This window comes from Octopus bimaculoides, chromosome 2, assembly GCF_046866305.1.
Source record: "Octopus bimaculoides isolate indiv1 chromosome 2, ASM4686630v1, whole genome shotgun sequence".
In the NCBI taxonomy this organism is placed as follows: Eukaryota; Metazoa; Mollusca; class Cephalopoda; order Octopoda; family Octopodidae; genus Octopus; species Octopus bimaculoides.
The window spans coordinates 65,530,768-65,547,637 of record NC_142929.1 but is presented as its reverse complement, the minus strand read 5'-3'; the positions used below and the strand labels follow the sequence as shown (position 1 = coordinate 65,547,637).

The following is a 16,870-nucleotide window of genomic DNA, read 5'->3' as shown; positions in this document are numbered from 1 at the left end:
TATGAGGACGTAAACACCCCAGCATCGGTTGTCAGGCGATGTTGGGAGACAAACACAGACACACAAACATATACACACACACACACACACATATATATATACGATGGGCTTCTTTTCAGTTTTCGTCTACCAAATTCACTCACAAGGCTTTGGTCGGCCCAAGGCTATAGTAGAAGACACTTGCCCAAGGTGCCACGCAGTGGGACTGAACCCAGAACCATGTGGTTTGTAAGCAAGCTACTTACCACACAGCCACTCCTACGCCTGATAAAGTATTGTAACAGTTAGGTTCTGGGCTTAATTAAATCAGCTTACCTCTCCCATGAAATTTCTGCTTTTAAAATTATGATCCCTAAAAAAGATATTCATGTCACCATTCCCATTTCTCTTCCCCTAAAGTCAGTTTAGGACTTAAGTATTTTGATTAAATACAAGGGTTCTCAAACGTTTTCTTTCTGTGTACCCCTTCATCATATCTGACAGTATTGGCATACTCTGTGTGAAGAATATGTAAAACAGTTGGATACATTTCAGGTCATCTCATAAGTTTTGTCCGAATTTTAAATAAAGAAAACAAGTGATCAAATGTTATATTTACTTGAAATCTAATCATCAATGTACTTTCCCTGATTGTCTATGACTTCTTTCCGTCTATCTACAAGCTTTTTAATCCCATCAATGTAAAACTCTTTTGGTTTCAAAGCGAAGAACTCTGAAATGTCAGTTTCGACCTCCTCCTGGCTTGCGAAAGTTGTCCCCTAAATGATTCTGTAATCAACGAAACAAATGGTAGTCTGAAGGAGCAAGGTCAAGAGAATAAGGTGGATGAGGAATTTTTTCCCAACTAAGCTCTTCGATCTTCTATGACGTGATCTTTGCAGTGTGGGGTCGCGCATTGCCCTGATGAAACATCACTCCTTTTCGATTCACTAAAGTGGGTTTTTTTTTCTTCAAAGCTTGATTCAAACGCTCTAATTGCTGACAGTAGACCTGAGCATTGACTTGCATTATGTGGTAACAATTCAAAGTGAATTATACCGTTGCAGTCCCACCAGATAGAGAGAGGAACCTTTTTTCCATGAAGTTCCCTTCTTGGTTGTGGTTGAGCTTTTTCTATTTTATCATGCCACTTTCTGACGTTTAACATTTCGATAGAAGATCCATTTTTCGTCACCAGTCACAAGTCTGAAAAGGGTGAAATGAGTTCGCGAGAACAAAGAGAAGAGTAGATGTCAACTCGGGATTTGCAGTTGCTTTCGGACAATTCATGAGGCACCCATTTTCCAAGTTGTTGAAGATGACGATGAACAGTTGTATAGTTTGAACTAAGCTTTATTGCCAATTCTTCAACTGATAATGCAGGATTTTCTTCAAGTAATGCCTCAAGGAGTTTATCATCAAATTCAACTGGACGTCCTGTTCAATCTTCATCTTCAAGGCTGAAATCTCCACTTCTGAATTTTGCAAACCATCTTCTGCAAGTTCCTTCATTCAAGCATTCTCTCCCATAAACTGAGTGTATGTTTCGAGTCGCTTCAGCTGCAGAGTTTCCTTTTTTGAACTCATAAAGCATTATGTGCCTTAAATGCTCTTTGGATACTTCCATGTTAGAAAGGGTTTTAATCAAAGAAATTTTAATTCTATTATTCTGTAAAATAATATTTGATTAGTTTAAATGTATACAAATGCAAATAAAATAATCTTTAATTCCATTAGACATTCTAAAATACTATTAAATTTCATTCAATTTTAAAAAAGGTAAAATCGGACAGAACTTATGGGATGACCTGATAGATATGCATTCTTTATTTTTAATTTAGTTTCACATCCTACCATGATAAACTTTCCTGCGTTTATAAAGTACCAACAAGCTCAGTTGACATTCATCATCATCATCGTTTAACGTCCGCTTTCAATGCTAGCATGGGTTGGACGATTTGACTGAAGACTGGTGAAACCAGATGGCTACACCAAGCTCCAATCTGATTTGGCAGAGTTTCTACAGCTGGATGCCCTTCCTAACGCCAACCACTCCGAGAGTGTAGTAGGTGCTTTTACGTGCCACCGGCATGAAGGCCAGTTAAGCAGTACTCTTGCACAAAATTTGTTTCTGATTGAAACATTGCTGGAGAACAGAAAAAGCTCACCACACATTTTCTATATATACAAGTTATGTTTAGTTAGTTGTGATTACTTTAAAATGTCACTGTTTTTACAACCTTTATGTCAATGAAGTATGATAATTATCATTCAGTCAATTAAGGAATAAGACGTCAGTTAACAAATAACTCTTTATTTTTCGTATTGTGCATTGCATGTAACCTGTTAATGTTGATTTTGACCAAAAGCAAAGTACTCACAGTATTCTGGTTTGAATAAGGTAGGAATGTAAAGGTTGCTGTGATAAAAACATGACTGAAATATTAAACAAAGAACGTAGGTTAGCTAAGCTCTGGTTCTTGAACTTTTAACTAACCAGCTAGCTTATAAATTAAGACTTGGTCAAAGCATTTCAATTCAGTTCTGTGCTCTTTGGCATCCTGGTAGTCAGAGAAAGATAGAGATCGCATCCACATAGCCACTGGAATATATACACCTAATAGGCATGCACTATCACGCCACCTAGTGGGACTTGTAAATCGGATGTTGACATAAGAATCTGGTACACCGCAGAAACTAGAGAAGGGACGTAATTCAGCTGAAATCCCCTATACTACGGTGAACTACTACATCAATTTCTCGTGTACTTCTGAAGTACACAAAAGATACAGTACCACTTTGTTTCCTTTTATTTATTCTAGTTATTAATAAAATGAAAAAAATGTAATGATTTTAATTATATCTGCAAAATTGATCAATAAATTAAACTTCGCATTTTATTTGTTCTTTCAGCTGCAAGTTCCACAGTGTCACTAGCCAACTATAAAGAAAAAAGAGGACTTGTTTCCTATGAAGATCTCTTCTAAATTGAAAAATAAATGAAATGTTATTTTGAGAAAATAAATTTATAGATATGCTGAATCAGCAATTAAGAAAGAAACCACATAAAAATTATTGTAAATAAATTTATAACAAAATATTCGAGTTTTCTTCTGTGAGATACCTTTTTATTTTTACATTTTTTGCAATTCCTATGATGTTGGATTGAGAAGTTCATTGGCCGACTATGAAGGAGTGATGCTAAAGCTGTGAAATCTTGCTTGCATTAATTACAACTTTTCTCATTAATAATTGCATTGCTTCTTTCCAGGTAAACTGACATCTGACTGTTCAATTGAAAAGTAACTAGTAGTGACTTCTCTTGAAAATGGATAAAATTTGGCATCATGGTATCGTTTAGCTCCATAATGTAGTTTCTCTGCAGGGAATGTGATAACCTTAGGGGGATGCAAAAGGCATTGTGTTTACTATCTTCAAAAGCCACACTATCAATGGAGAATACTATGCCAACTTGCTGAGGCAGTTATGAAAGGCTGATAAGACCAAATGCTCAGAAAAACTGATGAAAGGGGTCTTGTTTCATAAGGACAATGCTCCAGCTTTAATTTCAATGGCTGCTGTGTGTGACTATGGCCCCGTCTAACTACCATCTGTTCCCCAATATGAAAAAACACTTGGCTGGAAACCACTATCGTGGTGATTATGACCTCATATCTGCTGTTGATGACTTTTTTAACCAACAACATGAAAGCTTCACTAATGGGATCCAAGCATTGCAATACTGATAGAAGTATGTGGACCATAAGGGGGACTATGTTGAAAAATAAACCTCATTTGATTACATTCCATGAGAGTATCTTGGTCAGCCTATGAACTTTCCAACCGACCCACATAGTTGTCATACATCACATTCTCATTTTCTATCACTCAAAAATTTCATATTTTTTAGTAAAAAGATATGTTTGAAAAAGTAAATGGTGCAAGAATTTGTTGGTATCAAAAGGAGCCAGCAAATGGTGAATCTCGTTTAAACTTGTAATTATGAATTTACTTTAAAATATCATTCTTAATTCTGTAATTATAAACTAGATTAATAACCTTATTGATCTGAATTAGTTGTTAAATGATATTAGTAAGCAACAAGTCATGTCAATGCTTCAGGGTCTGTTTCCATTCCTTCAGTATCTTAATTGCTGCTTCCAATGTTTCATCCTCCTAAATCGAAAATAAAATTTATTTCATTTTATTTGTAAGACACATTTGTATAAAAATCTTAATGTTGTTAAATAATCATAAATTTTTCTATTAAAAAAAAATTGTTTAGATCTTAAATCTCCAAAAATGAAATACTAAGAAAATTACACTTTGATTTAGTATAAATAAACCAGATTCCTATTTTTGTCTTTTAAATCATCTTTCTCCAAGACAGGTAGGTAAATTACTAAACTACTTGGTTTTAACAAATTTAAAATAACTACTAACCTTCATAAAACACAAGCGAATATATTTCTCTCCCAGATGTTTGTGGTCAAAACTGTAAAATGCTGAGGGGGGAATTGCAGCAAAACGCTGAAATCATGGCAAACCAAATGAGAAAACAATAATAAGATTTTAATAAATATAGTTAAACCAGACAGGTTCTTCACAACAAAATTTACAGTAATATACTATTTCCTTTTACTAAACAAATTAATCTTCAGTTTGACCACTAAAAATAGATGTTAAAACAAAATAGATGACATTTTGTTTTAAGTTATGTTTATTCCTTTTCTTTTCCTTTTAAAATGAATTATTTCATATTTGAATGGGTGGAATGTGTTTTTTTTTTAAATTGAAGTTTCTTTTTAGTGTAAATAAAGCACGTAATTTGCTCGCAAATATTTTAAGATGTGACAATATGATCTGTAGTCCAGCACATTAAACGCACAGCTGATGTAATCCTTACAACACTACCTCTATTTACAATTGTTAATGTCAGCATAAATGTTTTATACTTTTATACATTTCAGTCATGTGACTATGGCCATGCTGGAGCACCACCTTTTAGTCAAACAAATTGACCCTAGGATTTGTTTTTTTTATAAGCCTGGTACTTATTCTATTAGTCTCTTTTGCTGAACCGCTAAGATACAGGAACATAAACATACCAACACTGGTTGTCAAGCAGTAATGTGGGGATAAGGACACACACATAGATACACATACACATATGTATGGGCTTCTTTCAGTTTTCATCTACTAAATACACTCACAAGGCTTTGGTTGATCTGAGGCTATAGTAAAAGACACTTGCCCAGGTGCTGTACAGTGTGACTGAACCCGGAACCATGTAGTTGAAAAGCAAGCTTCTTACCACACATCCACAACTGTGCCTATAGAATTTCCATAGATGTTAAATCATGATAATGAGTGTCATTGATTTCTAAGTTAAGGACTTTTAACTTTCTGAATTGATAAAATAAGTACCAAGTTCCAGCAATTAGTTGATAATATAATTCTCTCTATGAAAATTCACCTTATAACTATTTTAAATAAGTTCACAACATAGTCATATGAAACGAAACTTAGTAAACAGGAAATAGGAACACAATGGCTTAGAGGTTAAATAAGTAGACATTAAAATTTCATGTTGCTGTGGAATATAACAATATCTTTTGATAGTTACTTAATTTTATGTTGCCTCATTAGTTGTGGAAGGGTAGAATTCTATCTAGAATGTTTGACACTGCCAAAACAAGGCTGAAATTATTAAGCACCATCTTTATATATACTCTTATGAAAAAAAAGATAAATCTAAATTACAAAACTTTATCTCTTTATACTTATGTTTTATTGTATTTTATTTTGATGTTACTTAGGGCAAACAGGGTCAATGTAATATAATGTAGATTTCAAAGAAATAATTTAATTAGGAATTTGTTGTATTCTATACACTATCAATTTTTGTATGATGGAATAGGTTTTAGTAAGGCTCATAGAACCGAAATCTCTTCCACAGGACCTGCATTGTGAATTCAAGCCTTACTACAAAGTCAACAAAGCTTGAATTAATGCTCTTGGGGCCATTGCAGAAAATATTAATATGGAAAATGCTCAGCAAAAATATTCTAACCTTCTCTTTTATCAGCCATCGCACAAACTTGAAATCTTTCGGATCATCAGTACCATCCTCAGGAATAGTGATACCTGATCAATAAAAATGAAAAATATATTTATCAAAAAGCAATCACCCTTCCTTTCTCCCAATGTGTCATGCACTGAGCATTTGAGAGCTTTATCCACACTTAGTCTCTGACCTGTACAGATGCGACAACTTCCGCCTCTGGCTGGTATGCAGCTCTGAAGAAGTATCTTATTTTCCACATTTTCAAGCATTTCTCTCAGCTGTTTTGAACAAAAAACTGTGTTGTTGTCTATCAACAGCTCATCTACAGGCCCACTTTCCAAGAACACTGCATTTAGCACATCTATGATTTTGGTTGCAATTTCCGCCTTGATCTCTCTCCATAAAACCATCTACCCAAGCCCACAGTTGACCACTGAGAGATATACCTTTCCCTGATAGTGCATCACATCTATTGCTAGCCTCTTCCAGTTTTCCTCCACTCAAATCTTTCCTGTTTTATGCACATTCAGTGAAGGGTTGACTGTCCTGGCCAAAAACAATGTCCCCAGGATTCCCAGGTGATGCTTAATCACCATTTCTGCAACCCCTTTTGTGCAAATCTTATTCTGGTTGGTGATCACCAATGCCACCCACCCCTGCACTATGGCAGAATCAGTTTGAACCTCAGCAGCTCACATCCCCAACTCTGTGCTAGGGTCATGCCCTTTAATACAGCATCCAGTTCAGCTACATTGATGCGGTTGTCATCATCCTTTCTAAGACACGCCGCATCTTCCACCGCAACACCTATTTTCAGAATGACTGACAATGCTATACTGCTTGCATCGCACCACACGATCCCTTTCTTTGTATCAGGCACATACCAACTGTCCTTCACTGGATCTTCTGCTTGCACTCTCTCTCTCTAAGGTATCTCACATCATTGCAATCATCTTCTCTTCCACTTTATCACCCCAGTTCACTTCCTCTGCTTGCTTTTTGATGTAGCTACATGCTATTTTGAGTCATCCTGCAACAGAGTAGTGATCCACCAGCTTCCTACACATTGAGAACAGCCTTTGTCTATTCATATCCTGATAGATATCCTCTGCAAAACAGAAGCATTTCACTGTGACTAACAGCTTAGATGTAGTCAAATTATGAGATGATAGAAGTAATTGTGAAATAAAAATCTATTATGTTCATATACTAGATACACTCTTGCACAATAGGTATACTTTTCACTCTAGATTAGATGATACTAATATGAACACAATATGTCACAATTGAAAAAGCAAAACAGAACCATTGTTGCTTCAATAATTGTAGTTTCAGAAATATTAGCTCATCAGGTCAATACAAAATTCTATTCACATCCTTTGAATTCCACTTTGAATACTTTTTTCTTTGAGGCAGCCACTGTTTAAAGTTTCAGAGTACATTCTCAGAATTGACATTTTGGCACCATCCTGAATATGTACTTTCATAAATTCCAATTTCTATTTGGATCAAAAGGCTGAATGCTATATTGCCTAACTTGTGTAATTTTTGCATTATCTTCCTTTATAAGAAAACAATTTTTAAATTAACACAAGTAAAATGCGTGAGGCAGTGACGAAAGACCTTTGACCTTTGACTAATAATATTGACCAATATGTGTTTTATTGGCAGAATAATCCTTCCAAAGTAAAACAATTATTTTCAAAAGTAGTTGCTTAAAATCATACTAATTATACCAAATTAATGGTCAGTGCTAAATGTTTGAGAGACTGTATGCATTATAAATCATTTTAAGGGCGCATCTCAAAATAAACACAGCTGTAAATAACAGCATGTAATATTTTGGGTTGAAAACATTTTGATGGAAGACAGTTGAAGTCTATTTGTGGGTGTACAAAATCATACATTTTGCCACTGTAAAGTTCATCTAACTTATGTTAACAAAACAGCTTTCAAAATATATCTCTCTTTACTCTTTTACATCTGAATGTGGCCATGCTGGAGCACCGCCTTTAGTTGAGCAAATCGACTTATTCTTTGTAAGCCTAGTACTTATTCTATCGGTCTCTTTTGCCGAACCGTTAAGTTACGGGGACGTAAACACACCAGCATCAGTTGTCAAGCAATGCTAGGGGGACAAACACAGACACACACACACATATACATATATACGACAGGCTTCTTTCAGTTTCCGTCTACCAAATCCACTCACAAGGCTTTGGTCGGCCCGAGGCTATAGTAGAAGACACTTGCCCAAGATACCATGCAGTGGGACTGAACCCGGAACCATGTGGTTCGTAAGCAAGCTACTTATCACACAGCCACTCCTGCGCCTATCTTTCTATCATTTTAAAACTTTTTCTAGTTGAGAAGTCAACCACAAAAAAAAAAAAAAAAAAAAAGCATAAAAGGAAATTTAAAATAAATGCAAATGAAGTGTATGGAATATGAAAATTTACCGAGAGAACTGATGTCAGCCAACATAAAGAATCCACCTTCTGGAATGGTTGGTTGCATACCAAGATCAAGTAATACATCTGCTAAAGCATCACGTTTCCTTGTAATTTCAAGAGGTAGTGACTGAAAATAGGACTTGGGTGTGTTTAAATGCTGTAGTTCCTTCTCAAAAGCTATTGCCACAGCTTCCTAAAAAAAAGATAAAAGTAGAAAAATCTCAGAATGGTTTGAAGAAGTATACATATATAATAAGCATCTGAAGCAAGATGATCCATTTAATTTATTTCAAGTTTCAGGATTTTGTACATTCCACCTCAAATTGGGATGGCACCTGTGCCCAGCGTCGCCTAATCGGGATGGCGCCTGTGCCCAGCGTCGCCTTTCTGGCACTTGTGCCCATGACATGTGTAAGGATTTTCAAGCGAGATTGTTGCCAGTGCCCCTGGACTGGCTCTTGTGTGGGTGGCACATGAAATACACCATTTTGAGCGTGGCCATTGCCAATACTGCCTGACTGGCCTTTGTGTGGGTGACACGTAAAAGCACCCACTACACTCTCTGAGTGGTTGGCGTTAGGAAGGGCATCCAGCTGCAGAAACTTTGCCAAATCAGATTGGAGCCTGGCGTAACCATCTGGTTTCACCAGTCCTCAGTCAAATCGTCCAACCCATGCTAGCATGGAAAGCAGACGTTAAACGATGATGATGATGATGATGATGATTCACGATGATGTTGATGATGATTCAGGGGACAAAGAGATGATTCTCTCTTTCTTGCCTGATGAACACACAAAAGCTGTAAATTCCGTGTAGTGACAAAGTGATCCATTAAATTTGAATGAAGAAATAAACTCTGTTGCATGTACTGAGTATCATATATATACTCTTTGTACTATTAAATAAATTAATATATTTTTATGTATGCATATATGTATCTATGTTTAGTTATTTTATTTTAGTAAAGTAATCATTTTATTATAAAATTACTTCATAATTCACTTCCACTTCCTTTTAGAATAAAACTGCAAATTTTTTTTTTCTAAATTTTATAAGTTCATATATAGGAAAACGTGGATCATTAAAGGTTGCTGATGTATTTGTGACTGGGTCTTTACCAGTTACAGGAGGCCTTCTTTTGGATATGGTCAGGTTGTTTATGTAGCCACAATACCATTTCAGATATAGGAGGGGCAGGAGAGAGATGATATATTATTAACAACCACTTCCACTATTTAGAAATATTAAAGCAACCAAGATATGTTCACCCTAGGTATGTGTGTGTATGGTGGAGACTGTGGATTACAGAATGAATTTTTTTTAACTGTTTTGTTGAATGTGTATATTGTTGAGTTGGAAGTAAAACAGGCAGAAAAACTATTCTCAGCAATAGTTTTGCTTATGGAGCCATCTTGGTTGAGGAGTGTGTGACAGAGCACTAGTGCATTGAGAGAAACGTTAGGCATAAAAGGAATTAGATGCAGTGTGCTAGTTTGGTCATGTGATGCATATGGATGAGGACATAAAGAAGTGTTGATTACCAAAAATAGATGGAAGTTGTGGAAGAAGGAACACATGGAACAAAGTACTGAAGATCTCAAAACGTAGAGCCTTACAAAAGAGATGACAAAAGACTAAGGTATATAGTGCATTCCTGCATTCGAGATGACCCACTCACCACAACAGAACAGAATAGAACTGATATCTTAAAACCACCTTGGTAATGCATGCCCATTAAGGGCACTGGTGGCGGCGCCACATAAAATGCACTGGTGCCAGTACCACATAGAAAGAACTGGTGCTGGTACCAAATAGAAAGCAACCAGTATACTTCATAAAGTGATTGGCATTAGGAAGGGCATCTAGCTGTAGAAACCAAGCCAAAACAGAATATGGAACCCGGTGCAACTCTTGACATTGTCATCTCCTGTCAAGCTGTCCAACCCATGCCAGCAAGGTGATGATGATGATGAAAGTTGGTAGAGATACTGTTGGCATGGAAGCAAAAGAATAGCTATAATTTGAGAGTTTGTAGGTGTGTGTTGCAAAAAGACATCTTTTGTATTTTGGATGATAGTCTTGCAGAATTTAAATCACTGGGTAACAGCTGCAGTGGAGGAGCATTTCTTCAAGGGTTACAATTCGTGTCCTTCACTTGTACTGTTGCAGCTCAGCTGTGCTTAAATTACTTGGAAGAGTTGGGGTTATTTGTATTAGTTGCATGAGGGATTTGAAGAGATATGAATAAGGTGATGCTTTTGGTCACATGTTTAGCTCTCTTGGATAGTTGGCATAAAATTGGAAGAACTCCAACATGAAGTACCATAGGGTTTAGGGAGGTGAGGACTTGATCAGACAGAGAAGTTATCAAGTTATAAAACAAATACTTCTCTTTATATAGTCTAAAATTAGCATATAAAACAGCAAAAAAATTCCTGTGATACACAGAATGTGTGCATAAGATGCTACAATAAATGACAAATTCAGCTACAGCCATTGTATGATTTTACTAAGACAACATACAATAGTTATACACAACTAATGCTGCTTCAGTCTGAGTGATGAAAGGTTACACTATAGTTAAACATTTTTAGTATAAAGTTCTTGCTTTGTGTGGTAAAATGGATCTAAAACAGTCAAAACAAAGATTATTATATTCATGTATTTTTCATTTTGGAAACCAAATTTTTACCGCCATAAACAAATAAATGTTATAGTTACTTGTGTAATAGTTGGTACATGATAAACACTGTTCTGGTGTACAACCATAGCAGAAGTAATAAGTTCAGCAGGTCCAATTGTCCAGCCAGTCTTCCAGCCAGTTGCACAAAATGTTTTTCCAGCACTGCCAACGGTTAGAGTTCTCTCCCACATTCCAGGAATTGTGGCTGATAAAATGAAATAAAAAGTAAATTTTATCAGACTTTTAATATTAATTTCTTACATCTAAGTAGAAACATAATTTAATAGGTGAGCAGTGTAACCATGTTGCTTGGTATCCCAAGAAGAATGACAGGCAAAAAAAAAACATCTACCAAATTGGAACAAAATGAAAAATTGATTTCTAACATTTGCACTGAAAGAGAACAATCACAAAAATAAGTGGCCAAAATGGAGTTCCTTCAGAGAATAACTTCAGTAACAACACTCAACAGAGTGCACAGATTCAGAGATCAAAGAGTCATTCCAGGTCTTGCGTCTAGCCACTATTTTGCATTGAGATTGAGAAATCAATTTCAGTACTACACACGTCTGAGGAAAGAACTGTAGAGAGATTTTATGGACAAGGTCAACCAACAGATCTAAGAGTAGACCACAAGGAAATGGTCAAATAATATCCTCGTCTGGTCTCACTTGGGGATCCAGCTGGAACATTTGCTGACAGTTGCTTCTGATAGTGCTCTATGAAGGATGTGTCTGAGGACTCTGCTCCCACAGCCTTGACGTGAACAGTGAGCTATGAAGGTGGATGGATAAATGGACGAACATGTGTACAGGGCCACAAATTTTGGTGGTAAGACTATTGGGAATTAAATTGCTATCATTACTTGATCGGCACTTTATATTATGTAGCATGGAAGGGTAAAAGACGAAATTGAATTTGAACTGTGAACATAAAAGACCATAATTAAATGATACAAAGCATTTCATTTCATGCTCCAACCATTCTATGAATTTACCAAAACAAAGAAAGAACCTGTATATGGTTGCTCGACCTGCTAGAAATAGTAGCCAAATATTTTTCAAATAAGTTACCATCATAACCTATCCACATACCTAGGGTGAACATATCTTGGTTGCTTTAATATTTCTAAATAGTGGAAGTGGTTGTTAATAATATATCATCTCTCTCCTGCCCCTCCTATATCTGAAATGGTATTGTGGCTACATAAACAACCTGACCATATCCAAAAGAAGGCCTCCTGTAACTGGTAAAGACCCAGTCACAAATACATCAGCAACCTTTAATGATCCACGTTTTCCTATATATGAACTTATAAAATTTAGAAAAAAAAAATTTGCAGTTTTATTCTAAAAGGAAGTGGAAGTGAATTATGAAGTAATTTTATAATAAAATGATTACTTTACTAAAATAAAATAACTAAACATAGATACATATATGCATACATAAAAATATATTAATTTATTTAATAGTACAAAGAGTATATATATGATACTCAGTACATGCAACAGAGTTTATTTCTTCATTCAAATTTAATGGATCACTTTGTCACTACACGGAATTTACAGCTTTTGTGTGTTCATCAGGCAAGAAAGAGAGAATCATCTCTTTGTCCCCTGAATCATCATCAACATCATCGTGAATCATCATCATCATCATCATCATCGTTTAACGTCTGCTTTCCATGCTAGCATGGGTTGGACGATTTGACTGAGGACTGGTGAAACCAGATGGTTACGCCAGGCTCCAATCTGATTTGGCAAAGTTTCTACAGCTGGATGCCCTTCCTAACGCCAACCACTCAGAGAGTGTAGTGGGTGCTTTTACGTGTCACCCACATGAAGGCCAGTCAGGCGGTATTGGCAATGGCCACGCTCAAAATGGTGTATTTCATGTGCCACCCGCACAAGAGCCAGTCCAGGGGCACTGGCAACGATCTCGCTCGAAGATCCTTACACATGTCATGGGCACAAGTGCCAGCAAAGGACACTTTGGACAATGCAACGTGAGACATACTAAAAAAAAAATACCGTGGATGGTTACAACTACAACAGTATTTAACATAAGTTTTACTGACCAGGGCTGACTTGGGGCTAAATAAAGCAAATTTTGGTTTCAAATTTTGGCACAAGACCAGCAAGCTTCAGGGAGGGGGTAAGTTGATTACAGAGACCCCAGAACTAAACTGGTACTTATTTTATTGACTCCAAAAGAATGAAAGTCAAAGTCCACCTTGGTGGAATTTGAACTCAGAACTTAAGGACAGACAAAATGTCACTAAGTATTTTGCTTAGCATGGTAACAATTCTTCCAGCTCACCACCCTAATAACAAATATTGCACAAAAGGGTTTACAGTGTCAATCTGGGCACAAATGTTCTTACTACCATTCTGTTGTCATACCCATCATCATCATTACATTCAAACACTTACCAATTTTGAGATGCTTATTTCCATCGTAAGTGAGCCATTCATAAACTTCATCAGAAATACATAATACATCATGCTTTATACATAAGGCAGCTATCATCTCCAGCTCAGATCGACTGAAAACCTAATGGGATTGTATAAAAGTAATTTAAATTCAAATCAGCAAGTCATATGTAGGTTTTATTTAAGATAATTGCAAATAATCCAATATTGAATTTAAAAATATAATCAGTAAGATATAAAAAGATGTGAACAGAGTCAAAGCAGCTTTTGTCAAATCTATTTCAACTGATGTTTTTGTAGCAGGATCTCATTAGAAAAAGCTTTCAAACATTTATTCAAACAGCTCTTGATGTTCATTGTATTTGCTATTTTAGTCCTACAACACTGCTTAAGGTCACAGTTGAATATGGTTTTAGAAGGTTAACCTACTTGCTGAACAGCAGTTCACAGAATTCTTTACTAAGTATTCCATTTAAGACCATCCAGTGTTTTTTCCTGTGTGCAGAGAACCTAGAATACCATATTATCAGATGTGTTCAGGAAGACATAGCTGCTAATTCTAACCAGTGTACCTACCATGTAAGCTCACATAAATTTTGATCCAACTTTTTACAAGTACTGGTAATGTTGTTAGAGAGGAACCTATAATAAAGGTCCCTGTCAACAGCATAAGGGTTTTTGGTCCTGCCACATGGAACAAATGTCTCGTCTGAATTTTGCACATATAAACTTTCTTTCAGAGACCTTTGAAAGTTGTTGTTCACATAGCAAAAGTATATCTTTCTTATTAGTTCAAAAATATCCCTTTCAAAAGGTTTTAAGTCCTTAATCACAAAAGAATTTTTTGTTTTTTTTCTCCAAGATTTAAATCAGTACTTGGAACCAGTATTGTCCTGCCATAATCTCATATCGAAAAAATAAGTGCACTGTCTCATTTTCTGAATAAAATCTTCAATTTTCTCAATCAAATTCTTTAGCTATTGCTTATCTGATGGGATGGGAGTGTTCTTAGGTGAAAAATTCCACTATTATATTTCCATTTTTCAGCTGTTGCATTTTCCTCTTGTAGAATTGTGCTTGAACTTATAAAAGGAGTGATATACACACAGCAAGAACATAGATGCCAAACAAGGTGGATAATATAGCATTCAAATACCAAAGGAAGAGCAAAATAGTATTTAATCGAAACTGGAAAACCTTCACAAACTGTTACTGATTATCAGACAATCATAAATATTTAGAGCAATACTGTGATTTATAAATATTCAGAAGTATTTATAAACAATGTAATTTAGTAACTCATCAAATAAACATTCAAAGCTGGTTGAACAGGGCACTGTTACCATTAAAATTTATTGGATAAAAAACAATTGACTGTAACAGAAAAAACAAGCATTAAGAGCAAATTGAAATTAGTTTAAAACCTCGATACTATAAATCATCTATACTTATTGATACAGGCATAAAAATATAGCAAATGAAAAAGGCCCTATTAAAGATTAAAGATGTAAAAAGATATGTTAAAAAGATACTATAGAGTAATCAACAAACCTGTTTCTAATAAAACCCTACCATTTTTAGTAACATTAAAAGTATATTTTTAAATATATAAATAAAACATAAAATGATTTTGCATAGCCGTCATGAAAAGGATGATAGTTTTTTTTTTTTTATGTAATCCTTTCCAATGGCCTCACTAACCTGAATAGTGCATTCTCAATAATGAACTAATTCATTCCATTCCTAAGAACTTTTATTCTCTTCTTTGTAAATAGTGTATCATACTTTTTTTTATGCAACTTTTTTATATTCTAATTTTATACACAGCTAGTGAAATAAAAAGAAAAAAATATGTTTTAAGCAATAAAAATTGAAATCAAAGGTACATCTATTAAGATCTCCAACCTCTCAGCTAATTAGAACATTTTCAATAATCATGCATCTTACTATAACCAGGCCTACATCACTAGTGGCTTCTCAGAGAAAATCACCTGTGTTCCCAACACTATGCTGAAAAACAAGTAAGATATGTTGACCCCACATAAAAATCCTACTACACCTAAAACTATCTATTCCACTAGCTTGTTTAACACTAAACTCACTATTTACTGTAATAACTGCATATCTACTAAATATGAAACCAGGCCAGTGTCTAGGAGGTGCATATAAACCACATCTCATGTAAACCACAATCATCTAATATATAGAAGATAAAATATGGAAAATAAGAGGCATGAGATCCTATTGTTCACATCTCCATCCTCCTTACAATTTGAAACTCTACCTAAGCTCTTCAACATTAACGACTTCAAATCAAACTTCCCACCCCAACATAAATATTACTCCATTTTTAACAGATCCATTATAAGACTTTCTAACCTTGGTTCTGTTTACATATATGTGTGTTGTTTATATATTTGTACATTTCTAGGTTCAGTCCCACTACAAGATACCTTAACAAGTGTTAGCCTCAGGCTGACTAAAGCCTTGCAAGTGGATTTGGTAGACAGAAACTGAAAGGAGCCCATTATGTGTGTGTGTGTGTTATATATCTCAGTCCTCTGTCATCTCCTTTGTAATGTTCAGTGTTTTGAGATCAGCCTTCATCCTATGTTTTCCTGGGTCTCTCTCTTCCACAACTTCCCTCCACTTTAAGTAATCAGTACTTTCTGCAACTATCCTCATCCATCCACATCACATGACCAAACCAGCACAGTCTCCTCTCTTGCACACTGCATATAATTCCTCTTATGCCCTCACAACACACCAATGCTCTGTCACACTAATAAATATTATTAAATAAGAATGGTATGTATATCTTTTTATTCATATAGTATGTTATTGGTTGCTGGGTTTCAGTCGTGCTCGGGCACCACCTTTAAGGGATTAGTCTGATTTAGTCAAGCATATTAATTAATCATTGAACATACTTTTAAGTTTGATACTTATTTAGACAATGTGTATTTGTTGAACTGTTATATTATGGTACAAAAACAATAACATCAGTTTTATGTGGCATAAACCTGTTTATTGAAAATACAATGCTGCCAGAAGTAGCACACTACTTAGTATTAAGATGGTTACAATGGAAATGCCATTGGAATTAACCATAAATGATATAAAATAGTATACATTTAAACACAAGAGAAACTGCAAAAAGAAGTAGTCAAAACGACCAAAACCACATTTAAGAGCAATTCTGAAGGGAATGAAAAATAAAAACTCATACCTGGGTTTCAAATTTTTTTAGCAAATA

General features: G+C 35.3%; 2 protein-coding genes across 3 annotated transcripts in view; one reads left to right on the top strand and one right to left on the bottom strand.

The window, feature by feature from the left end:
- LOC106876999 (negative elongation factor E) overlaps positions 1-3,077 on the top strand; it is a 19,927-nt gene extending 16,850 nt beyond the window's left edge. For both annotated transcript variants that reach the window (XM_052977582.2, XM_014925779.3), the window contains exon 10: positions 2,893-3,077. In XM_052977582.2, coding sequence (XP_052833542.1) covers positions 2,893-2,966 — 74 coding nt within the window. In that variant the 3' untranslated portion in view covers positions 2,967-3,077. The remainder of the gene's footprint in view (positions 1-2,892) is intronic.
- Positions 3,052-16,870, bottom strand: part of LOC106876997 (kynurenine--oxoglutarate transaminase 3) — a 14,495-nt gene continuing 676 nt past the window's right edge. The window contains exons 2-7 of the mRNA XM_089346581.1: positions 13,615-13,735; positions 11,221-11,387; positions 8,506-8,692; positions 6,053-6,126; positions 4,423-4,509; positions 3,052-4,155 (exon numbers count right to left, since the gene is read on the bottom strand). Coding sequence (XP_089202707.1) covers positions 4,090-4,155; positions 4,423-4,509; positions 6,053-6,126; positions 8,506-8,692; positions 11,221-11,387; positions 13,615-13,735 — 702 coding nt within the window. The 3' untranslated portion in view covers positions 3,052-4,089. The remainder of the gene's footprint in view (positions 4,156-4,422; positions 4,510-6,052; positions 6,127-8,505; positions 8,693-11,220; positions 11,388-13,614; positions 13,736-16,870) is intronic.